This window comes from Drosophila santomea, chromosome 2L (genome assembly GCF_016746245.2).
Source record: "Drosophila santomea strain STO CAGO 1482 chromosome 2L, Prin_Dsan_1.1, whole genome shotgun sequence".
NCBI lineage: Eukaryota > Metazoa > Arthropoda > Insecta > Diptera > Drosophilidae > Drosophila > Drosophila santomea.
In genome coordinates this window covers 15,681,336-15,704,221 of record NC_053016.2, presented here as the reverse complement: position 1 = coordinate 15,704,221, position 22,886 = coordinate 15,681,336, and the positions used below count along the sequence as shown (strand labels likewise).

Below are 22,886 nucleotides of genomic sequence, written 5' to 3'. Positions count from 1 at the left end.
ACACAGCTCTCTCCGATTGAAATCCAATGAGGTTTAGTGGGATTTCATAGCTGAGTTCCATTTGGTCTCACTGCTGCTCCTAGACATTGTACATGCTGGCATCGGAACCTTCCCTGGACAAGCCCTGCTCTCCTGATCCAGACTTGGGGTTCGAGAATCGGCCGGCGAAGAAGACGGCCTGCGGGTTTCGTATATAAAACACGAACGGGTGATCTGCCTTGAAGAGCTTCGTATTCATGTTGAGCATCATTGGCACTATCTTCATGACTGAGTGTGGGAATCAGTGTTAGTGCTAGGTTCGTATGTGCACGTTGCATGCAACTGATTTCACTTACAACTGACTGCTGCTGCCTCCGACCCTGCCTCATTTACGTCGATGTAGCCGCGGTGCCTTGCCGCCGAGATCTTTTGGCCGCTTCGCGAGGTGAAGAGCCCATCTAGTTTGGCCTTATCGCTGAAGACTTCCACAATTCCCAGCTGTTGTATAAGTATTAGATATCAGATTATTATTAAAAAAAAAGCCACTACTACCGGTTACTTGTAACACCTACCTGAGTAAGCACCTGCTTGAGGTCCACGTCGTACTCCACGCACATCCTTGGCAGGAAGATCTCCACATCCTGCAAAGTGAGAGCGGCATCAATATCGGCTAGGTCCAAGTTCTTGAGCTGCCGCTCCAACTCCTGCAGACCGGTTACTTCGTTGGGCAGCAGGATTAGCATGTGAATGTTTGAGTATTCATAGGGCAGTTGCACAGCCCGAGCCTTCAGCTGTGGCAGTTCGGCGAACCTGAACTTGTCCTCCTGGTACATCATATTCACCTCCACGTGAGTGTCCCGGTCTATGTGGAAGTGATCAATCGAAGTGGCTTCCGGCATAAAGGGTTTCTGCCACTTTCCCTTAAAATACAAGACGTTGATTAGCAAGGCGCTCGTCTCGTTGTTCACGGCGTCTGATTGAAGCAGGTTGGTAATCTTGTGCTCCGTCTCCTGTTCCACCCAGTCGTTGATCAGCTGCGTAGCTGCCTCCGAATCAGCGAACCTAGTCGCCTCTGCCTTCGACTGGAAGAAGTCCATGGCAATCTCGTTGAACTCTGTAAGCAATTCCAAGGATTCGTTGACGTACAATCGGTTCACGGACTTCAACACGGGCCCCCTTTCGCCGTAGTTGCAGTTCGTGCGCCAGAACTCTCCGAAGTTCAGGGCTATGTGATGGCGGTCTCCTGGGCCAAGCAGAAGTCCATTCCTCAGCTCCTCTGCCGTAGATCCGGTTGCCCCCATAAATGCCAAGGTCAGTGAACTCTGGACGGATGCTGGTGAGAAAATTGTGTTGATGTGGGGATCTTTGCTCTTTTGCACGGCCTCCTTGGTAATGATATCTATCAGCTTTTGGGCAAACTGATTTCTGCCATCTTGCGGTTCACTCATATCGATCTGCGTATAGAAATAAATGTTTCAACATTGCCTATGTTAATTAAACTATAAATCGAAAATTTTTGAATGACGTATTAAATTACAACTGCTACTAGGTGACTATATCCACGTCAAAGTAATAAATATAATTTACTATCCTTCTTTTTATAGAGTCAATGCGGCACCTAGTATGTACTTGCTTTCGTCATAACTAATTGCTTTATAGCAAACGTGGTGATTGCAATTTAAAAATAAATAAGATTGTTAATGAGTATATTTAAATTTAAACAATACTGTAGCCTATGTGAATTACTGCATATTTAGATTAGCGTAACATAGCCTACCAAGAGAGATTTTGAATTATTTTAGGAACTATGAATATTATTTCTCTACACGCACTGATAAGCTATTTGCGCTGATAACTTACACCGGAAAAAACACTCTCACGGAGGCAATCGGAAGGCAGCCGGAGTAAGAGCGTGGTTTCTGTCAGACTGCGCGGATTCGACTAACGCCGGAATACGCTGTGAGTCAGAACTGAACGAACTGCACCTCGATTAGATAAATTCCAAGAGAGTCTGAAGTGGGAAGCGCTCTCCACTGAGAGAGCTAGCTGACTAGCCCGCTGGAACAGTAGTTTCCTTGGACAGGTTGATAACTCATCTAGCTTCTTATTAAAATAAGTGCTCAAACTGTTAGTAAGTAAAATAATATCGGAATATCTACTTTATATGCTTCCGAAAAATGAGTACACTCTGACTCTTCTATCGCAGAACCACTTCCCAATGACTTTCGATATTACCTGCTTCCTTCACCATGAAAGATGTGGAGTTCACACAGGGCTTGGAGCACTTCGCACTTCGTCTGCACGAGCATTTGTGCCGGGCAAATCCTGGCCTGAACATCATCTACTCCCCGTTGTCCATCCAGACCTCTGCGGCCATGCTGCGAATGGGAACTTCGGAGGGATCGGCTACAGCCAAGGAGATGGACGAGGGGCTAGGATTCGGTGGGCGAGAAGTTCAGGAAGTAGCTGAAGCCTTTGGTGTCCTCCTCAAGTCCTATAAACAGTGCCGGGTCCTTAAAATGGTAAACGGCCTTTATGTTATGAAGGGTCTTCAAGTTGACGAGCAGTTTGGCCGCATTCTAGAGCAGAAATTCCGCTCAAAACCAATGGAGATTGACTTTAGTAGCGAGCAGGCTGCCAGCATAATCAACCACTGGGTAGAGTCTCAGACCAACAACCTAATCAAGGACATTATCGGTCCAAATGTTCTAGCCAAGGACGCGCGGCTATGTCTAGTAAACGCTATTCACTTCAAAGGAAAATGGGCAATCACATTTAATGAAAAAGACACCCGAGAAGAGGAATTCTTTGGATCGGGTAAGCCTACTAGAGTGAGAATGATGCACGTGTGCGAGAACTTTCTTTTTGCCGTGCTTCCCAAGTTGGAAGCCACTGCCCTCAGAATGAATTATAGTGCATGTAATATGGCTATGATCGTTATACTTCCGGATGAGAAGTCGAGTCTCACGCGCCTGGAAAAGCAGCTTACTGATATCTCTCTAGAGGCATTGTCATCGGCCATGAATCTGGAGAAAGTTGATGTGAAGATTCCTAGCTTTACAGCCGAGTTTCAGCAAGAACTATCCCAGGTCTTTATTCAGGTTAGCTGAAATGGATTTGTTATCAATTTTTGAGTATTATACATTTTATTTATATATCACAGATGGGCATGAAGCGTATGTTTAGTGGTCAGGCCGAACTTGGCGGAATGCTCAAGTCCCAGGAAAGCCTATGTGTCTCCAAGATCGTCCACAAAGCATTTATCGAGGTTAACGAAGTTGGCACTAAAGCTGCAGCCGCGACGGGTGAGTGATCATGATCATATTTGAGTGAAACAAGAGCTCTACATTTGGCAACTTGATACCCCTGATCTGTACATTTTCCTACGAGTACCATACCATTTGCTAACAAGTCTTAATTTTACTCAAATATGAATATATTCTAATTAACTAATTCAAAGATCTTGTCAGCTGTGGCTGCCACATTTAGAAGCATGCCTGCACCCCTGCGTCCTCCAAAGGCATTTCACGCTAATAGACCTTTCTTCTATGCTATCAATGACAACACCCATGGTCTTCTATTTGCCGGTCACTTTGTCACTGCAGATTGAGAACTCCTAACATGTAACGCATGTACCTAAAGAAACGGATGCACGCTCCTAAAATATCTTTATATGTAAGAAATTTCTTTAATAAAATTCAATACTTAGCAATAAATAAACTGAGAGCCTACAAGTAAGGTGTGTAAGTGCAGGGGCTTAAATGATTGTATTGACTCACAGATTCTGTGACTCTCACAGACTTCGACAAATTGTAGTAAACAAATTTAGATAGAAATGATTTCAGTTTCAGCTCTCCTCTGTTATCAGTGAACTGAAAAAATCCCATTATTGTCGCAGATAATGACAAGCTCAAGCTGAGCTTTGGCTGATAAGGGCATAGCAAATAGTGTGGACCTGAAGTCTACTATGGTTAGTCTATTACGTACGCTTTACAGACTAGGTTTACTGTAAGGAAAATTACTGAGGATGGACCTGCGTTTTCAGTCATATGGTGAGTTATCCGACTGTTCGACTCTAAAAAGAGCGAAAGAAAGAGCAATGTACATTCAAAAAGTGAAATCAATGAGAGCACTGAATGCAGGCGAGAGAAAAACCCGTTTGAGAACACGAAATGAAGAGAAAACAATGTTGTGGGGGAATACATATATGCGGGTATAGAAACAATGTGCGCTCGCTGAGGGAATTCAGTTGTTGCTTAAAGGCCACATCATAAAAGTCGACGACGGCACCCGGTCATAAGAACAAAAATTTCATTACAAACTCGCAGTCGCTTTGGAATAACTGAGTACCAGCAGTTGGAGCAGGCAGTTAATTACAGTTTCTGATAATCAAGAAAGTGAATCCCCCGGCGAAACGGCCAACCCGAAAGATATAGTGAACACCATTTGTGGAGGTGACTCATCCGTGCACTGCAATTACATAAATTTATGAAATCGAGCGCACCTCATCCACGGTTGATTTGGATACTTACAGCTTGTTGGTTGCTCCCCCTGCTCGGCCTAGTCCTCTCCCCGTTTCCATCGGTCCACTCGGCTGACCTCACCATGGCCGACGCCGCCCACCAGGAGTTCGCCCGCCGGCTGGCCCTCTTCTCCATCAACGTGTACGGCAAGCTGGCGGCGCATAAGGCCGGCGAGAACATCGTCTTCTCGCCCTTTTCCATCCAGACCTGTGCGGCGATGGCCAGGCTGGGCGCAGAGAAGGAGACGGCCACACAGCTGGACCAGGGACTGGGTCTGGTCTCCAGTGAACCGGAGCAAATTGCACAGAGTTTCCACCAGGTGCTGGCCGCCTACCAGGACAGCCAGATCCTGCGCATCGCCAACAAGATTTTCGTGATGGAGGGCTACCAGCTGCGCCAGGAGTTCGACCAGTTATTATCCAAGCAGTTTCTCTCGGCAGCTCAGAACGTGGACTTTGCCAAAAATGTCCAAGCTGCGGCCACCATCAACAATTGGGTGGAGCAGCGCACGAACCACCTGATCAAGGACCTTGTGTCGGCTGATGTACTGGACTCCAATTCGCGACTGGTCCTTGTGAACGCCATTCACTTCAAGGGCACCTGGCGGCACCAGTTCTCCAAGCACTTAACCCGCCCCGAAACCTTTCACCTGGATGGCGAGCGAACCGTCCAGGTTCCGATGATGAGTTTAAAGGAGCGGTTACGCTTTGCCGATCTGCCGGCGCTGGATGCCAAAGCCCTGGAACTGCCCTACAAGGACTCAGACCTCTCTATGCTGATCGTTCTGCCCAACACCAAGACGGGTCTGCCCGCACTGGAGGAGAAGCTGCGCCTCACGACCCTCTCGCAGATCACGCAGGCGTTGCACGAAACGAAGGTGGTGCTCAAATTGCCCAGGTTCAAGGCAGAGTTCCAAGTGGAGTTGTCTGAGGTTTTCCAGCAGGTGAGCTTGACTTTAGACACATAAGCAATGAAATGGACTTGATGTTTCTATAAACCTCCTGCAGCTTGGCATGTCAAGGATGTTCAGCGACCAGGCTGAATTTGGAAAAATGCTACAAAGTCCGGAGCCATTGAAAGTGTCAGCCATCATACACAAGGCCTTCATAGAAGTAAACGAGGAGGGAACGGAGGCTGCGGCCGCCACGGGTAAGTGGTCGAAGTCATTGATATTTTTTGGCATTCATCATCCTGTGCATGTCCCATTTGTTCATCCGTGTCTGTCTTGTCTTCTTTCCATCCTGCAGGCATGGTGGTGCGTAGGAAGCGCGCCATTGTCTCACTTGAGGAACCAATTGAGTTCTTAGCCGACCATCCTTTCACCTATGCCGTTGTGCATCAGGAGGAACTGCCATTGTTTTGGGGCTCAGTTGTGCGGCTAGAGGAAAATATCTCCGCCTCCAGCGAGCATGATGAGCTGTGATGGTACCTGATTCTTTGGCAAAACAATAAACGCAGCTATTTATTTACAATGTCCTAAGTTTTGTCACGCATTTACCTGAAGATTTAGGATAATCCGTAATCAATCAAAACAAAAAAATCCATTGACCGGTATGCCTGGGTAGAATACATTAAGAAAAATAAATTGCATCTGCACCATTATTTGCTTGTCCATTATCTTAACTACAGTTTTTAAACCCTTGAGCTACGACTTTGATGTTCATTTGCAGGAATGGTCATGTGCTATGCCACCATGCTCACGTACGAACCACAGCCCGTCCGATTCCATGTCGAGCATCCATTTAACTATTATATAATCAATAAGGATTCTACAAATTTGTTTGCGGGAAGAATCAACAAGTTTTAACGTTAGCACTCCATCAAAATACATCAGTCACAACCATTGAACTGAATTTCGATGTAATCCCAATTCGCAGGTATATTCCTGAGCTTTAGATCGATGCCCATGCCGAACCCGGATCCGATACGTTTCTATGTCGATCATCCATTTAACTTTTACATTCTAAACAAGGACTCAACAGCTCTCTTCGCTGGCAGCATAAAGAAAGTATAAATAAGCACCTTGTACTAACCAATCGAGGGTCTCATCTTCATGTGCCAGTCCTATATAACTGGCTGGCCGAGCGTATATTCAGCATTAACATTATCTATAAGAATACACACACAACTTTAGACTGTGTGCAATTGATGATCTTATATACACACTTAATATTTTTGTACTAACCAAGCATGTAGGCTTAATAAAGTCTGAGAGCAAGTTTCTAAAATTCTGCATCGTTTCCATGGTTCTTTCTCAGGATTCCGGGTGATGCCCGTGGCTGGCTTCAGTCGCAAGCACTTCATTGCCAACCATCCTTTTGCATTCTACGTGAAGTCCCATTTGGATCTGCCGATATTCACTGGGCGTCACTTGGGTTAAGCAATATGAAGTTTTCTATGAAAAAAATTAAAGTTCAATAAATTAAAATAAACGACATCCACTTTATAGCTGTGATTTCGTCAAGTCGAAGTAATTTATAGAAATATCTTTGGCAAACGCAGCCGAGCTTGACGGTGTAGCACGCTATCGCTAAATTGGTTAGACAAATCGAACAAAGATTCTCAATAGTTGATCTTTAGGTGTTAGACCAAACACACTCAACATGCTCCGCTGGATAGAAATAGGTGTTCTTTTGGCAATATTTTCTTTGGGACAAGGACATAATTTATCTAGTTCGTTCAATTGTAAGTAGCGTTAACTATAAAGATCCTCTATAAAGATATTTCAAGAAGAGTTTCGTGCGCAGTAACTCGCTACAGACAAATGCCCCCTCTTTATGATCTCGATGACTACGATCTCTGCCTGGATAATCATTCAGGTACTTACTGCTTGGTGTACGTCGAGATTTTACCCAATGCTAGTTCTGCTCTGTGGCACCAAATTGACGAAGTTTCAAAGGACTCAAAGCACCGGTTTCGCCATGATCACGTCTTCAGGGGCGTGTGTCTGGAGAGCTGCAAGCAAAGTATCAATAACATATCTGAGTTCAGGGAGTACGAGAAAGATGAGTTACTGGATAAGGAACTTATATCCTACTACGACAAGGTACACCATCGGGAAGAAACGAATTCAGAAAGGGCTCTCCTCCATAAAAAGGTTGTGAACAGCTGCCTAAACTATAAGTTCGGTGAGAAGTTTTCGCTCGGGGCTCGAAACCTTATCGAGTATTGTGTCTCGTCCTCGGATAAGAACTTTAAGCTGGGTAAGTCAAGATTATTTTTAACAAGCTATAGGTTTTTTAAGTATAGACTTTAATTGCAATAAAACAACGATGGATTATTCGATTGACATGAATTTTATTGACATGAAAGATAATCTTGTGGCATTACATTTTAAATATGATTTCTGGCATATGACCGCCACGGCTGGCTCGGATGTAGTCCAATCTGGACGTCCAATTTGCAATGACTTTTTCCAATATTTGGCCGTATATCGGCAATAACACGGCGAATGTTGTCTTCCAAATGGTTTAGCGTTTGTGGCTTATCCGCATAGACCAATGACTTTACATAGCCCCACAAAAAGTAGTCTAGCGGTGTTAAATCACAAGATCTTGGAGGCTTATGAAAAATCGGGAACAACAGCAATCTCGTTTTGGGCCCATTCGACGAATCTACGCCTTGCTTGATGATCGTTTGGTTTCAATTCTTGCACGAGTTGGATTTGTAAGCACGCATGACGAATTGCCAAACCAAACTGAGAATAAATCACTTGACAGCTGTTAAATCGGTCGCCATCTTGAACAGTAATGCCAACTAAGTTATATCTAAAAAACAGTTATAATTGTATTGATGCAGTTTTCCGCTTGTATTCCTGTATGTGGTAATTGAAGCACTGTGTAAAGTTTATTTCCTCAGATTGGGTTGACTTTACGTTTTATGGTATTCTGGTCGTTATCATCCTTACAACTTTGTGTTCCTCTTTCCTTGACTACCGAATGAGCCAGATGAGCTCGCAAAAATCAGAAAATTTCTATCGAAAGCCACCAAAGAGTCGTGGTAAGTGGATATGAACTACAGGAATTTGGCACCCTCAAGTTGATTTCGGTCCGCCTCCAGGAAAACGACTCCTTACATCCTTCTCAGTGGTACGAAACTATCATCGATTGGTTGAGCCGTATAACTCAGATTTCTCGCGTGATGTGAGCTTTTTTGACGGCTTTCGGGTGATCGGCGTGTTTGTAGTGATCTTGGGCCACACGCTTATGGTCTACATGACTGTTCCAATAGAAAATCCGGAGTTCTTTGAGCAGTTCCTTTTCAGGTTCGAGACGTCAATATTCCAGAACGGCAGCTTGGTCATCCAGATATTTTTCGTTATAAGTGGCTTTCTTCTCTACGTGAAATTCACCAAACGTCAACTGATTGAACCCAAGACCGGCACGCTTCAGTGCATTGCCGTGTACTTCCGTGTGTTTTTCTACAGATACTTTAGACTCCTGCCGTCGCTTCTAGCTCTCATCCTGTTCAATGGAACACTGCTGGTGCGCCTTCAAAACGGCCCCTTTTGGCTACATCTTACGGAGGCCGAGCGGGTCTTCTGTCGGTCCAACTGGTGGAAGAACGCCTTCTTCGTGACAAACCATATGCTGGAAGACAGTGTACGTTATTTTAATTATAGTTCTGCGTTTCAGAAAAGCCACCTTAAGTTTAGGGCAGCGCACTGCAGTGGAAGCATTTAAAATCACCTTACCTATTATATTACTTATTTTTATTGTAGTGCTCGCATCAGACTTGGTACTTAGGAGCTGACATGCAGCTATTCGAGCTCTTCCTTATAGTCATTATCATAACCAAAAAGTGAGTTCCTTGCCCATCTTGGAATGTCAAAAATACCTCTGTGCTGCTTTTAGGCATCCCAAGCTGACGAGGGTCATCTACGCAACTCTTTTTGCATTTGCCTTTGCAGTGCCTGCTGTACTGACCTACGCTCTTGAGTTGGATGGCATCTACCATATTCGTCCGGAGTAGGTTTTTATAACTCATGATATATTTTTCTCAGTCAATGATAAGTGAATGTCTCTAGAACGTACCGCTACTTGTACTTCCGACATTCGGACACATTCTATCAAATGTATCCTCCCTTTTACACAAATTTGGGAGGCTATCTTTTTGGTTTTCTGTGCGGTCACTTTTACCTCAGGCATCGTTCTGGAAAAGTAGAACTTCTGGGTCATCTTAAGTACGAGCTGACCATGTGGCTGCTTGTGCTGGCCACGTTGGGAGTCCTTTTCTCCGGCTACATCTTCATTCGACAGGATTTTGCGAAACCATCGCTATGGCTAGCCTTGTATGCGGGCATCCATAAGATCTTGTGGGTGGTTATATGCGCCGGATTTGTGATCCTTATGAGCTGCAAGGTGGGAGGTGGGTTAAATAACAGCTTTTAATAAAGGTCACCGAGTCACTCACGAATCTACGACAGGCATGGCCTACGATTTCTGCACATTGCCGGTGTTTCGGCCTTTGGCAAGGATCTCATTTCAGTCGTTTCTGTGGCACATTGTCGTCCTAAGAACAGTGGTGGGATATTTTAGACAGCCCGTCTACATCTCCAGCTTCTACCTGGTAATAATAATAATTTACATATGTATAAACCTTGCTTTAATTGTTTTTATCTCCATTTTAGATGTGCAACGTGTTGAGTGTGTTTCTGCTCACCCAGCTCGTGGCTGCGCTTTTCGCGGTGCTGCTTGAATATCCATTTGTAGAGGTGCTGCGTTGCTTAATAAAGCCGGTGAAAGGTATACACATTCTGAACTTCACGAAATTCCAGCTAAATTAAACCAATTTCAGGACAGGAGGAAAGCAGCCCGGAAATTCAAATGAAACCCGCGCAGTCAGCTGTTTAGGGTTACCCTATTCGCGACAGGGATGCACGCTGTTACCGACACACAATGCTGCGATGTTTTGGCGATTTATTTTTGTTTTACTTAATTCCGACATCCCTGCAGGTATCCTGTTCTGTATATTCAATAAATGTCTTCGACTTAGATTTAGATGAGTGGCTTACAAAAATTTAACACTAAAACATCCCTGGATCCGTTTTAAAAATATATACTTAAGTTGGGAAACTTCAGAAGGCGGCAGTCAGCCCGAAAAAAAAACTAGCTGGATCTAGCTATTGCCATGCCAGTTTCGGCCCAAGTGGCAACCCCAGGCGGATGAACACAGCGCCCCGTGAACGTGAACGCAAACTGAGCTGATATCAACAACTCGCCTCAAACAACAGTGTCGAACTTGCTCTTAGATGCTCAGCGCGCTCTCGTCGGTATTTTGTACTCGTCCCGTCTTTCTGCTGACTGAAAAGTCTGAAAAGAAGTGCCTTAAGTTCCCAGCCGGAGTCGTGTGCAAAATCTCTAGTTGAATCCCGTTGAATGCGCTGGCCCCAGTGAGTGGAGTGATAGATAAGTGAGTGCTGGTATTTTGGTGTCTTGCAACCGCTTCTATGCCGCCACATTAAATGTCAAGCAAAAGCAAAGCGGTTGCAATGAATCACAACAGTTTTTTTGCGGAATAGGAGTATTGCGCCTCGGTGTCAGCTGAAGCTGCGTATTTCAAGGAGATGTTGCGAGTGGTAGATGCAAATACGCCGCTTAAGTAATGAACGCGCGTATTACAAAATCATTAAAAATCACGGTAAAAAAAATAAGTGCGCCAGCCGCCTTGCGACCATACGTGTGTGCGTGTGCGTCTGTGTGCGCCGAGTGTGGCGTGCGTGCGCTGGTGTGCGTGCTTTCTTGTGCGAGCGGAGCGGTGAACGCAGTGCATGTGAAGAGTACCGCTATAAAAGTTTCGCCATCTGCTCTCCCGCTCGCTCACCGTGTTATATGAGTCCAACACCCAAAAAAGGGAATAAAGAGAGCAAAGCAGCGCCAGTGCCGAAAAACGTTGCAAAAACAAGTGAAAGAAACCAAACAACTCGCAGTCGAATTTGTTGTTTCGCACTTGATTGTATTAATTGTCTTTTCTGGTATTTGTTTTTTCTTCCTCGCGTTTCGCTGTAAATTGTGTGGCTTTTCCTTTCCGGCTCTCACTTGTTTACGGTGCGCGAGAGAATGAGACCGGGGAAGAGCGGCCGAATGCGGGAGAAAGGAAAAGGGGGAGAGTGTACCAATTGTTGCTGGTGGAAGCAACAAGTTAGTGAAGGGCAAGGAGGAAGGGTGTGCTTTCAAAGGGCGCCAAAATGAGCTGGCATTTGAAATTTCGAAATATTAGCTAGTCATAAACGTGGCTTCCAGTGGGCCTGAGGCCAGAATTACGGTTTATTTCGAGCGTGCGAGCGAGAGCAAGTGTGAAAAACAAGCGACCTCCAGAGGCGTCTTCGAAAGTGCGCGCGAGCGAGCGAGAGAGCGCACAGCATACGCCCCCACGCACAGCTATTTCGGTTGCTCCCCAAATGGCTTAAGCAGCGAAACTTAGCCAACACCAATTAGTGACACAAATATGAGAAATGCACTGGAATGAAGCACACACACAATCGAGCCCGACCGCCGAACGTGTTTATGCGTCGCCCCATGTCGCGAATACTCGGCGGCAAACAGCTGTTCGGCCACGATCAAATAAAACAGGCGCACGTATAAACGCCAATTGGGCGAGCAACGGGCATATCCGGGCTTTGGCGGAAATTATTGGGAAATGAAATAAGAAGCAAGTAATTTTGGGAAGTCACTGCTTCATAACCCCTAGGAAAATCTAGATCTCGAATCTTACAGTTCCGAAACGAAATTAAGTTAATATTAAATTAAAGTTAGAACACGTGAACAACTATTATCATGTATAGTATTGGAACCCAAAAAAATATGAAGCAAACAGTGTTGATGCTCAAAGTAAATCAAAAATCATACTTTAGAAATCAATCTCTTTAAACTTTGATTTAAAAAAAGGTTTCGGATGAAGAAAAATATCTTTTGAAACATGAACCTGCCATAGGAATGCATATTGTGACACCTAGTAAGGGTCATTTTTTGATGTTCAGAAAACATTAAATATTTTTCAATAATTATTAACGGCAGGTTACATAAAGAAAATAATTTCCAATTTTTAAAAGAGTTAATTATTATTCTTTATCTTAATTATTTTAATTTTTTTAAAAAAAATATTACACATGTCCCTAGACTTAAGAAAAGTTTTCGGTTTAAATTTCCTATGTTTACAGTGTTTTAAAATTGTAGGCGATTTCCTAAGATCCAGGTATAATTTATTCAGAATGTTTCACATACGATATTAATTAGGTGGAAATCGTTTTAAGCTTTAGTTAGGTATCGAATAAAGTATTAATTATTGCAGATATAAGTAATTTAAAAAAAAAAGGTACTTTTATTAGCCAATTGATCCTCTGAATAAACTATGTATGTACATTGAAATTCCAGGGCGCACAGGCATCCACAATTGCCGCCCAGTCTGACTAAGCGGCAGAGTGGAGGGCGCTGAGGAGACAAAGAACGAGCGGCAATTAAGACAGCAACAAAAGCCAGCGCCACTTGCGACGGCGAGGGGGGGAGAGGGGAGGTGATGGGCCTCACCAGACGAGGCACTGCATATGCATGTTGTTAATTTTAGCAGCAGAGTTCCACTTTCACTTGTACACAGCGACGACACCCACTGTGCTGCAAGCCAGTGAGTCTGCCGCGACACTTGTGCGCTTTTTGTCAAAAACTTCGGCTAATCGCCGTCAGGCACGCACACTCTGCAATCAGTTTGATGAACCTTTAATACACACTCGTATGTATGTGTATGTATATGCACTGCAGCAATGACGTTGCGCCTGCAGCAATGACATCATCATCATCGCCATCAACCTCACCATCCAGTCGAGTAGAGACGAACGGCGAAAGTTTCCAGTGCAGCCCACAGCCGATAAACAGAGGGCCCCCTTATCACGGGTGACTCATGCATGTGGCATTGATCACTGGCCAGCTGATTAGGTGTCGCTGCAGCTGTGCACAGGAAAAAAGATATCATAAGTTAATCAACACCAAGGAGCTGCTGTTGCGTTCCTGTTGAAACAACGTATGATGTGTTATCGATAACACTTGACTAAGCTACAACTGGTGTGCTTTCTTCACGTACAAAGACTCTGTTTTAATCCATCTTTATGTAGTGTTGATTTAATGTTAAACTACCAACCTACATAGAATTGTAGTACCATTTACAAGTAGGGGATAATATCCTACAACTCCATATCCTATACATAACTACACAAGAGTTAAGCGCAGTATGTATGTACATAATAAAAATATATGTTAAAACCCATTGCGCTTATACAAGACTAGTTTTGGGCCATATGCTTTTGAAAAAGTTTTGAACTTTCGGTCGAAGTTTGTAAAAGAATTTAATAGGGAAACCACGATGGCATTTGGTTTTCGTATAATTGCTGCACATTTAATAGATCCTTTTTCGAGTGTACATGGGAATAGAGATGTCAATATAACGGGACGAGGGCCGTCGCCACAATTGGAGCAGTGTCCCACTCCATCGTCACTTTATTTTTACCCAAGCACTGTTTTATTTTCGCTCACGCCCCATTGCACTGCTGTTGGAAACTACTCGTACTACGCCTAATTGACTGCACACCCAAGTCAGTCAAGGGGTGAGGGAAGGGGTGTCAAGTGGGGGGCGGGGGGTCCACGGCGTTTTAATCACGCCGCCGGGAACAAGAACAACACGACGGCATTTGCTGGCAATTAGAAGTGGCCGGTGAACACAACGTGTCGACAAAGCGCCAAGTTTTGCAATCAAGCATTAAGCCAGTTCCCGATCGCTGGAGCATCGCAATCGCATCAATTCAGTGATGTTTGCATCTCGCGCGATTTCAACTTGAATTGCCGAAGGGCCCCACAACAGCCCCATTGTCAAATGGTTAACGTGATTACAAGACAGTCGCTGCTGAAAGTTAGTTAACACTCGTAGTCTGTTTCTAGTCCTGGCAAAGATACCTCTGACTCAGGACAGTTTTCCAAATTTATACATTTTCCAAATTCTTTAGTTAATTAGGATAAATAGGACAATAAAAAGCATTTTGTCTGTTGATCCCATTTTATTGTTTATCAAGTTATACCTATTATTTGTAAAGAATAAATAATATTATTTGTAAAGAAGAAATAGTTGGAAAAGATTTATATGCTGAAATATATTCCTGATCAGGTACGCCATTTATAAATAATTTACGAATTCAATGCAATGTTTTAATACGTTTCAATAACACCACCAGGGAATAAGTACTTATGAGATTTCCATTTCTACAGAGATTTTCTTGAACCCACTCCCGTTAATCGCTGACTTGCAGTCGAAGGGACGCTGATTAAACAATCGCCGATGGTCAGGCTGAGAAGTCGCAGAAGAGGCCACATTTTTGGCCCTTGGAAGCGGAATTGCGAATGCATTTATGATAGAGCGGGAAAGCGGGAGTGGCTATAATAATTTAGGCATGGGGGCCAGCGGTGCCAACGAAATAAATAAACACATCACATGTGATTTATAAAAGCTGCTTAGAGCACCGTGCGCTGTGTTTGTATATGAAAATTTAATTTTGCCTAAGATGATTCAATTTTCTATTAATACGTTTGACCTTCAGCTGTGAAACAAAAATTTTCCCGCCTGCAAACGAAGGTGTTTGGCATATAAACACACATAAATATCAACCGATACACACGCCGCAGATATAGATATATTCCGGCTATAGCGCTGGAATGTTTTCCAGTTCTTGGCGAACTTTTCGGCGTCGTTTTGGACTCCATAGGTGTAGCACTTAACATTATCTCTGTAATGTTTAGCCAACTCGGAGCTGATATTTTCTTATCAGTGAAGAGGCCATGTCTATAGGATGGCCACCCACACCTACACCCACCCAAGAACGAAGACCTCCGGGCTTACCTTGTGGCCAAAGACAGAGAGCGTAGAAAGTAATCAACTTGTGGGCACTGCTTTGGGGCCAGTTTAAAGAGGTCAATGACAAAGTTTAGTGCTTGCAATAAATATGAATATCTTTGTGCACAACCAAACGAAGCAAAGTGGCAAAAGAGGCAAAAGAGGCAAACAATTTTATGGCACTTTTCTGATTAAAAACGAAAGCTTTTCGCAGTCAAAGTTTTCAGCCTGCCGGCCTCGGCCCAACCCAGAAATTAATTCTGCTTCAAACACGTAGCTAGAAGCCTCCCGGAGTGTTAGGTATATGTTTGGTCTTAGGCTTGCCTGCTGGATTGGTATTGCTCAGCCATTACTCACGTGTTGGAGGGCTATTCAGTGCTGGAGTGGGTATTTCAGGGTTATGATGTCATCAGAAAGAAAGGGGTATGAACAACTGATAATTCGACACGTTCCGGCTGGCGCTTCATTAACGAAAGTAGCGACGTTTGTGGCAGGTGGCAGGTGAAAGCGTTCTAGGCGCCTTCCCCTTTCAGTCGCCAACATTAGTGATGCCATCAGAAATTTGATGCAACCTCTCGCGGACGAAGTCAACGCGTCAATAGTGAGCTGCGAATGGAAAGCTCATTGATTTTCGCAACAAGCGAAATTAGCATATGCAAATTTATTGAACTAATCGAGGCTGCGAAGCGTGGTGAAACACGCATTAAGCTAACACATAAGTGAGCGAAGCTGAAAGCGAATAACACTGCGATTCAGTCTTTGGTTTATGCGTCGCTCGTAACTCGGATAACTCGCTAAGAACACCATTTCCAGGTGTCACTTTGTGGAAAAATCAACCTATCAAATGAGTTTTTAAAACTCTGCCAAAAAATAGGGCTTTCTATCTTATTTTGGTGTGGTAAGGACACAGCCAAATGATTTCGGTTGAGAACTTGATATAAAGGGAAGAGGGTGGAAAACGTAAAACGGGTCTGTAAGTAAGATACTCCCCGAAATTGCTAACTAACCTTCGTACGTTCAATTTACTTTCAGAGCTAGACGTAGAGAAACTCCGGACCGACCACTGACCCAAGCCACTGCAGCATCAAGATGTCGTTTCGAGTAGTACGCAGCTCCAAGTTCCGCCACGTCTACGGACAGGCTCTAAAGCGGGAGCAGTGCTACGACAACATACGGGTATCCAAGTCCAGCTGGGACTCCACATTCTGCGCGGTGAATCCCAAGTTCCTGGCCATCATCGTGGAGTCGGCGGGCGGCGGAGCCTTCATCGTCCTGCCACACAACAAAGTGAGTGCCGCACCGGACCTATTATAGTCTACGTGCGTCTGCCCCACTGCGGCCAGCTTGGTGGGGTATTTTTAAGCAAAACAGTGGCCAACTATTTTTAGCGCCCTTTTGGCATAAAGTTTGCGGCCATTTGCGGGCTTGTTGCCACGTCGCGAGTGACGTCGACGGATTTCGCATGACTCCACCCAATCTCACATGTGTTTATAAATAGTTATGGATTCTGCTGCTACCGCGGCAGCGATTCTGCTAGCTGGCGCACTTTTGTAATTTGGCCACCAGCCAACATGACAAACAAATCGTCTAATTTTAGAGAGAGGCGAAGTAGCAGCCAGTTAAATGAATACAAAAATTAGGCGAATCATTGCATTGAAATGCACACTCAGCTCGCGAATTATTCCGTTAAAAACTAATTGTTTGTATTCCTATAAATTATATTTTCAATCTCCAAATCTTTTGGCCGGCGTGTTCTAGATTTAGCCTCTCGGGCTTCTGTTTAGTTCTGTAGTTTTGTCCGCAGCTCCAGCAAATGGGGTGGGCGGCAGAAGCACCCATTCCCCCAATCTTCCGATGCTACTCTTTTAAAGAAAACATATTTGGAAACAAACCAATGGTCGTTCCATTTAAACCTAATTTGTATGCAAGACTTGTGGCAACAGATCGTTTTTTTTTAACTTGATGGCAAAACAATTGCCGGCTTTTTTAAGTGACGATTTCTATGTGGAGCGGCTTTCACACGCCCTATTTTAGCTATTTTATGGGCACTGGATGATGAGTGAGATCCATCTAGTCGCCAAGGTTGGCCGCATGTGGCAAGTGTAGAAAAGAACAAGCACAAGTTCTTGAAAAACCAAAATAGATTTACACTCATGGAAGTCTTTTTGGATTGATACATTTTATGCAATCTATTGAAAGATACAAATTGAGTAACTCAAGATTAAAAATGAACAAGGAATATTATATATATGCGAATAATATCTAACAATGTAGTATTTGAAATATTTTACCTTTACTTGATATGCTTAGAATTATATCGATTTCGGCCGGAGTAATTCGACATTCAAATTTTTTATAATTCTTTTGCCATATTCGGAAGAACTCGGCATGAAGTTTGCAATTATTAACTATCTGCTTGGCAGATTAGCGAACATAGCTGGTTGGTTACGGCTCATGACATATTCTTCAATAAATAAGTTACCGGTGGCGTATCGAGCTAACTGAAATTTGATGAACTCTTCCAGGTTGGTCGTATAGCAGCTGACCACCCGTTGGTTGGCGGTCACAAGGGTCCTGTGCTGGACATCGCCTGGTGCCCCCACAACGACAACGTGATCGCCTCCGGCTCAGAGGACTGTGTGGTCAAAGTGTGGCAGATACCCGATGGCGGGCTCTCCCGAACACTCACCGAACCCGTGGTCGACCTGGTTTTCCACCAACGTCGCGTGGGTCTGGTACTGTGGCATCCATCTGCCCTCAATGTGCTGCTGACCGCCGGCTCTGATAACCAGGTGAGCGTATGTCAACACCTCTTCTCAAGTCCATGCTTATACTCTTTGTATCGCAAAGGTCGTGATTTGGAACGTAGGCACTGGTGAAATCCTAGTGCACATCGATTCCCACCCGGACATCGTTTACAGCGCCTGCTTCAACTGGGATGGCTCTAAGTTGGTCACCACCTGCAAGGATAAAAAGATCCGCATCTACGAACCGCGCACCGGCGAGCTGGAAAGCGAAGCCATGTGCCACGAGGGCTCCAAGGCCACGCGGGCCATTTTCTTGCGTCACGGTTTGATCTTCACCACAGGTTTCAACCGTAGCTCGGAGCGTCAGTACTCCCTGCGCGCCCCTGATGCCCTTAACGAACCCATTGTCATGGTGGAGCTGGACACGTCCAACGGCGTAATGTTCCCACTATACGACGCGGACACGAACATGATCTACTTGTGTGGAAAGGGTGACTCGGTCATTCGGTATTTCGAGGTTAGTAACAGAACAAATACATATCGAATCCGTATATTAACTATTCCATTTCACATCGTACAGGTAACGCCCGAACCTCCTTTCGTGCACTACATAAACACGTTTCAGACTACAGAGCCGCAGCGTGGTATTGGTCTGATGCCCAAGCGAGGCTGTGATGTGACCACCTGCGAGGTCGCCAAGTTCTATCGCATGAACAACAACGGCCTGTGTCAGGTTATCTCCATGACTGTGCCGCGCAAATCGGATCTCTTCCAGGAGGATCTTTACCCCGACACGCTAGCGGAAGACGCTGCCATCACCGCGGAGGAGTGGATCGATGGCAAGGATGCGGATCCGATCACATTTTCGCTCAAAGTAAGTGGCCGAGGTGCAGATGCAACTCCGACTTTTATTCCGTGTTGCGAATACAGCGCTCGCCGCCGAATGCGGCAACGGTTCGGCCATTCTGCCAGCCATTCCGCCGGCGATAAGAGCGTACAAGATATAAGATATATATCAGCATGTGTGCTAGCGGGACTTGTCCATAGATGGCAATGCGGCTCGAAGTCGATGAGGCAGCCGCTGCCACTGTGGACGCCCCTTTTACAATGTATTCCAACGGCTTTTGCAGTGGCTTTTGTCTGCTAGCACAAGGACTTCAAGTGCGCTTTTTTGTGAGTTCCGTTTACTGCTTACTTCCTGCATTTGTCGGTGGCTACCTACCAGCGTGTGATGCCTGCGCTTGATTTTCTTATGTTTTTTCTGCGTTATCTACGTTTGTGCCTTGTCCGCCCAGCCACATTCCACTCCAATACACTGATTACAGACCTCATTTGATCCTTCGAGATGCGACATTATAAGAATTTAGAATACTCACAAATGATCTAGAACGATTTAGTATTCTAATTTTATGATATCTTATTACTGCATACAGTAACACGCCGCACAAATGCAAACTTAGCCCTAACACACACGCGGTTGCGCGTGGCGCTTGTCGTTGTGTTCATTGTTGCTTGTTGTGTTCTGAAACGAACAGATTTTCTTACCAACCTAATCAGGATCGCGTTTCCATTGTACAGGGTGGCTACGTGTCCTCGTCGGTAAACAAATCACTACCATCGAAGAAAGCGGGCAACATCCTGAACAAGCCCAGAGGCGACAGCGCGAGCTCCGGTGCAACGGGCAGCAGCGCGGGCGGCGGCAACTTTGCATCTGGAAATAACAATGAGGCTAGCGAGGGTGGACCGCCTGCAGCGGTTTTATCGGTAAGTACTTGCACTAGTGCAACGGTTCTATGACTAATTGTTTGCCTTGAAAAGGAAAAGGACCTGCGTACCATCCAGGACGAGATTCGCAAACTCAAGGCGATCATCGTCAAGCAAGAGAATCGCATCCGCGCTCTGGAGGCCAAGGAGGACGCCCGCAACAAGAATGGAAGCGATGCTGCGCCAGCTTCAGCGGGAGCAGCCACGTCTGACGGCAAAGCTAGTGAAAGTGCCAATGACCACGCGTCTACATCAGCCGGAACGTCAAAGGACGAGGACTAGTTCTAGCAATGAAACGAGGACTGATAAAAATGGGCGGAATGGATTGGAGGAGAGACAGAGTACTGCTTGTAGAAGCTCGTAGTTACCGCTTAATTTTTCTAATGCAACATAACGTTTATTTCGTACGCGCTGAGGGCGAATTGAAAAACAAGTTATTGTCTATTACCATTATGGTTCGATTATTTATTTTTTATAATTTAATATTAGGTCTTTAACAGAGCAGAGCAAAATCAGTTGAGTGTGGCACAGATAGGGTTAGAGAATGCCGAGCTAAACCATCTAATCGAACATAAGCGAGCAGAGCTGGACGGTTAACGTATAAAACATAACATAAAACTACATCCTGCCAAAAATATATAAAAACCTAACGAACTACCTACATTTTGCGCCCAAAATCAAGCAGAGCGAAGGGTAGACACTCAGCCCTTCGATCATTTCTTGTAACGCAAATATGAAATTGTAAATTTAACAAAGGCAAATCATAAACTAAACCTCAATCACTTAACAGTTAAAACCTTCCTACCAAATTTGTACGAGCTCCTTTCTGTAACGTCTGTATATTTGTACGTCCCGAAAGTTGTCATGACAATAGCTGATAGAATTAATCCGTTCATCCTAACTGAGGCCCCCTTAATAAGTCACATTTCCGTGCAAATTCTGGTGTCAAACATAGCGAATTCTGAAGGAAAGTGATGGGGGTCATCGAAATTAATTCGTTTTCGTAATCAAAATTTTCTTGTTCAAACTAATGATAAGCTGTATTTTGAAATAATAAAATAACAATAAATGCAACAGAATCGGAAAAAAGGGACCCAACGAAACTATTATAACGATTTTATTACTTTTTATTATTTTATTTTCATTAGTTTTGTTAGAGAACAGAGAGCGAGAGCGTCATAAAACACCTACCGATTTTGTAATTGAAAACCATTGTAAAATTCAGACCTATATACATATACATAAATACTCTATATACAAATAATTTACAATTTGATACGAAATAAAACAAAATACAATGACAGAAGAACTTGCGTGCTGCTAATAGAAGAAATCAAATTCTCGCAGTAGAAAGGCTTTTCAAATATTAGATATATATTAGTCGACAATGGGATACTTACCAGCTGCACTTTAAACTAATTGACAACTTTTAATTGCAGAAATAAGCTCATCCATGCGCTATTCATTACGGAAGCCCATTTGTTGGCTTCAATTGAATATGCAAATTCGTTTAATTTCTGCCTAAACAGCTTTAGAGCATACTGCATTTGTTGTGTGTAATTATTACCTCAGCGAGCAAACCAAAAAATGCAATTACAATTTACGTGTACACCGATTCTGACATTTTAATTAAACTTGGCCAAGTGTGCTTTTGTGGATGGCAATTATGATAGAGTGCGTTGATTTAATTAATATTATGAATGTTGTGCAATTTTAGCGATTATCGGTAGAAGTCAGTTGGTCTTCTTGTTCGGCCAATTTAAAAGCTGTAGAAGCTAAGTGATCCACAGCAACCAGAAGTCGACTTGATAATTGGAGTGCGACATTAAATACCAACCATTGTTGAATTCATCTTGATTAAAATATTCACTTTATCACTGCTAACTGGTTCAGACACATTTGGTCAGTTTAAACTAAGATTTTGCACTGTCAATAAATTTCAGCTGAATCCAAGACTAGTAATTTATCGATACAAACTTTCTGCACTGACTTAAAGTGTATACTACATATAATTTTAACAGTAGTTATAACTTAAAGAGACCTAGTTCCCAAAAAAAAAATGTCGATTTTAGATATGGTCGCCAAATGGAGGAGTTTAAATGGACATTTAAGGGGTCAGTAATCAATTGATTAATCCATTATTGAAGCTGTTCATGTTGTTTACGATTTGGTTTTCTCACCAATTTAAAAGTTCTGGACATTACTTAAACATCCTACTTTTATAAAGTTTAAAGTACATGTCATTAGAAAAACGGGTCGCCACACGGTATATAATATGATTACAGCATTAGTTGTTAGTACTGTGATTCCATGTTAGACAAATCATGTTATTATCATGACATTTGATGGGTCAGTAGATCATGAAGCCGCGGCAGTAAAAAGCAAGACCAATTTATGTCTCCATTCGCATTCGGGCCTTCTATTAACGCTCAACGACTGTCAAAACCGATGGAAGGCATTTGTTAATTAAAAGCATGCAGCAGATGGGCCGGGAGCGGAGTGCCAGGAGCAAGAGGACGTGGGAACACGTGCTAAACAAATACTCCAACTTGCTAAGTACCAGCAGAGGTATCGCCTCTCCAGGACCTCAAAGGACCAAACTCAGCCCTCTTCACTCCGCCTCTGTCGTTAATTCACGCGGGCCGTTGCTGTGTTTGAGTTTGCTTGCGTGCTTGGCGACCTGTAAATGCATAAAGAAATATACTTGCGCACAAAAGGAGCCGTCAAAACATTACTTTTCCCGGCGGCTCGTGTTTGGGTATTTGTTTATTTTCGCATGAAAATAAATGCGGAAGTTTATGCCTCGTAAAGAGAAGTTAATTAGCTTTCTGGAGTATAAAATTTTCCGTGGTGCGTATTCAATAGAAAATTGAAAATTTTCCAATAACACATTCAGATATATGCCCACAAAGTGTTGGCCAACTTTCTCCCCCCTTGACACCTCTTGCTGTACCGTGGAAAAAGTACTGAAGCTAAATGTTTGGTTATTAATTGAGAACCGAAG

At 43.9% G+C, this 22,886-nt stretch overlaps 5 protein-coding genes and 1 long non-coding RNA gene across 20 annotated transcripts; 4 read left to right on the top strand and 2 right to left on the bottom strand.

Annotated features, from left to right (window-relative positions):
• Nucleotides 1-70: 70 nt before the first annotated feature.
• On the bottom strand, nt 71-1,986 carry LOC120458828 (serine protease inhibitor 42Dd). 4 transcript variants are annotated; one of them, XM_039646649.2, is made up of 4 exons: nt 1,840-1,986; nt 552-1,433; nt 336-477; nt 71-267 (listed from the first exon to the last, which is right to left on the bottom strand). In XM_039646649.2, exons 2-4 carry the CDS (start codon nt 1,425-1,427, stop codon nt 80-82), a joined length of 1,206 nt encoding a protein of 401 aa, XP_039502583.1. In that variant the 5' UTR covers nt 1,428-1,433; nt 1,840-1,986; the 3' UTR covers nt 71-79. The 4 variants fall into 4 exon arrangements, with proteins under 4 accessions (XP_039502583.1, XP_039502584.1, XP_039502585.1 ...); XM_039646650.2 differs by lacking the exon at nt 1,840-1,986 and adding an exon at nt 1,575-1,707; XM_039646651.2 differs by lacking the exon at nt 1,840-1,986 and adding an exon at nt 1,571-1,691.
• A 131-nt stretch (nt 1,987-2,117) lies between these two features.
• Nucleotides 2,118-3,892, top strand: LOC120458829 (serpin B3). 4 transcript variants are annotated; one of them, XM_044006919.1, is made up of 4 exons: nt 2,612-2,796; nt 2,862-3,080; nt 3,143-3,284; nt 3,450-3,892. In XM_044006919.1, exons 1-4 carry the CDS (start codon nt 2,758-2,760, stop codon nt 3,587-3,589), a joined length of 540 nt encoding a protein of 179 aa, XP_043862854.1. In that variant the 5' UTR covers nt 2,612-2,757; the 3' UTR covers nt 3,590-3,892. The 4 variants fall into 4 exon arrangements, with proteins under 4 accessions (XP_043862853.1, XP_043862852.1, XP_039502587.1 ...); XM_044006917.1 differs by having other exon boundaries at nt 2,121-3,080; nt 3,440-3,590; XM_039646653.2 differs by having other exon boundaries at nt 2,123-3,080; nt 3,450-3,887.
• A 28-nt stretch (nt 3,893-3,920) lies between these two features.
• On the top strand, nt 3,921-6,939 carry LOC120458827 (alaserpin). Of its 7 annotated transcripts, XR_006356545.1 has the most exons (5): nt 3,922-4,031; nt 4,514-5,445; nt 5,510-5,651; nt 5,750-6,053; nt 6,761-6,939. XR_006356545.1 is itself a non-coding variant. In XM_039646645.1 (4 exons), the coding sequence occupies exons 1-4, from the start codon at nt 4,007-4,009 to the stop codon at nt 6,514-6,516; spliced, it is 1,236 nt and encodes a 411-aa protein (XP_039502579.1). In that variant the 5' UTR covers nt 3,921-4,006; the 3' UTR covers nt 6,517-6,730. The 7 variants fall into 7 exon arrangements, 6 of the variants coding, with proteins under 6 accessions (XP_039502579.1, XP_039502581.1, XP_039502576.1 ...); XM_039646645.1 differs by lacking the exons at nt 5,750-6,053; nt 6,761-6,939 and adding an exon at nt 6,380-6,730 and having other exon boundaries at nt 3,921-4,031; XM_039646647.1 differs by lacking the exon at nt 5,750-6,053.
• LOC120458832 lies at nt 6,765-9,681 on the bottom strand. The gene is made up of 3 exons (XR_005617229.1): nt 9,641-9,681; nt 7,330-7,457; nt 6,765-6,897 (listed from the first exon to the last, which is right to left on the bottom strand). It is a non-coding gene; the product is annotated as an uncharacterized LOC120458832 (long non-coding RNA).
• On the top strand, nt 6,938-10,474 carry LOC120458824 (nose resistant to fluoxetine protein 6). The gene is made up of 10 exons (XM_039646638.1): nt 6,938-7,187; nt 7,250-7,705; nt 8,361-8,501; nt 8,562-9,103; nt 9,223-9,302; nt 9,356-9,469; nt 9,529-9,869; nt 9,928-10,070; nt 10,132-10,246; nt 10,299-10,474. The coding sequence occupies exons 1-10, from the start codon at nt 7,106-7,108 to the stop codon at nt 10,352-10,354; spliced, it is 2,070 nt and encodes a 689-aa protein (XP_039502572.1). The 5' UTR covers nt 6,938-7,105; the 3' UTR covers nt 10,355-10,474.
• Nucleotides 10,475-10,727: 253 nt separating this feature from the next.
• LOC120458825 (coronin-1C-A) lies at nt 10,728-20,985 on the top strand. 3 transcript variants are annotated; one of them, XM_039646640.1, is made up of 7 exons: nt 10,728-10,893; nt 16,404-16,658; nt 17,897-18,163; nt 18,222-18,635; nt 18,699-18,992; nt 19,676-19,882; nt 19,937-20,985. In XM_039646640.1, exons 2-7 carry the CDS (start codon nt 16,461-16,463, stop codon nt 20,162-20,164), a joined length of 1,608 nt encoding a protein of 535 aa, XP_039502574.1. In that variant the 5' UTR covers nt 10,728-10,893; nt 16,404-16,460; the 3' UTR covers nt 20,165-20,985. The 3 variants fall into 3 exon arrangements, with proteins under 3 accessions (XP_039502574.1, XP_039502573.1, XP_039502575.1); XM_039646639.2 differs by having other exon boundaries at nt 10,728-10,913; XM_039646641.1 differs by having other exon boundaries at nt 10,729-10,913; nt 19,697-19,882.
• The last annotated feature ends 1,901 nt before the right edge of the window (nt 20,986-22,886 follow it).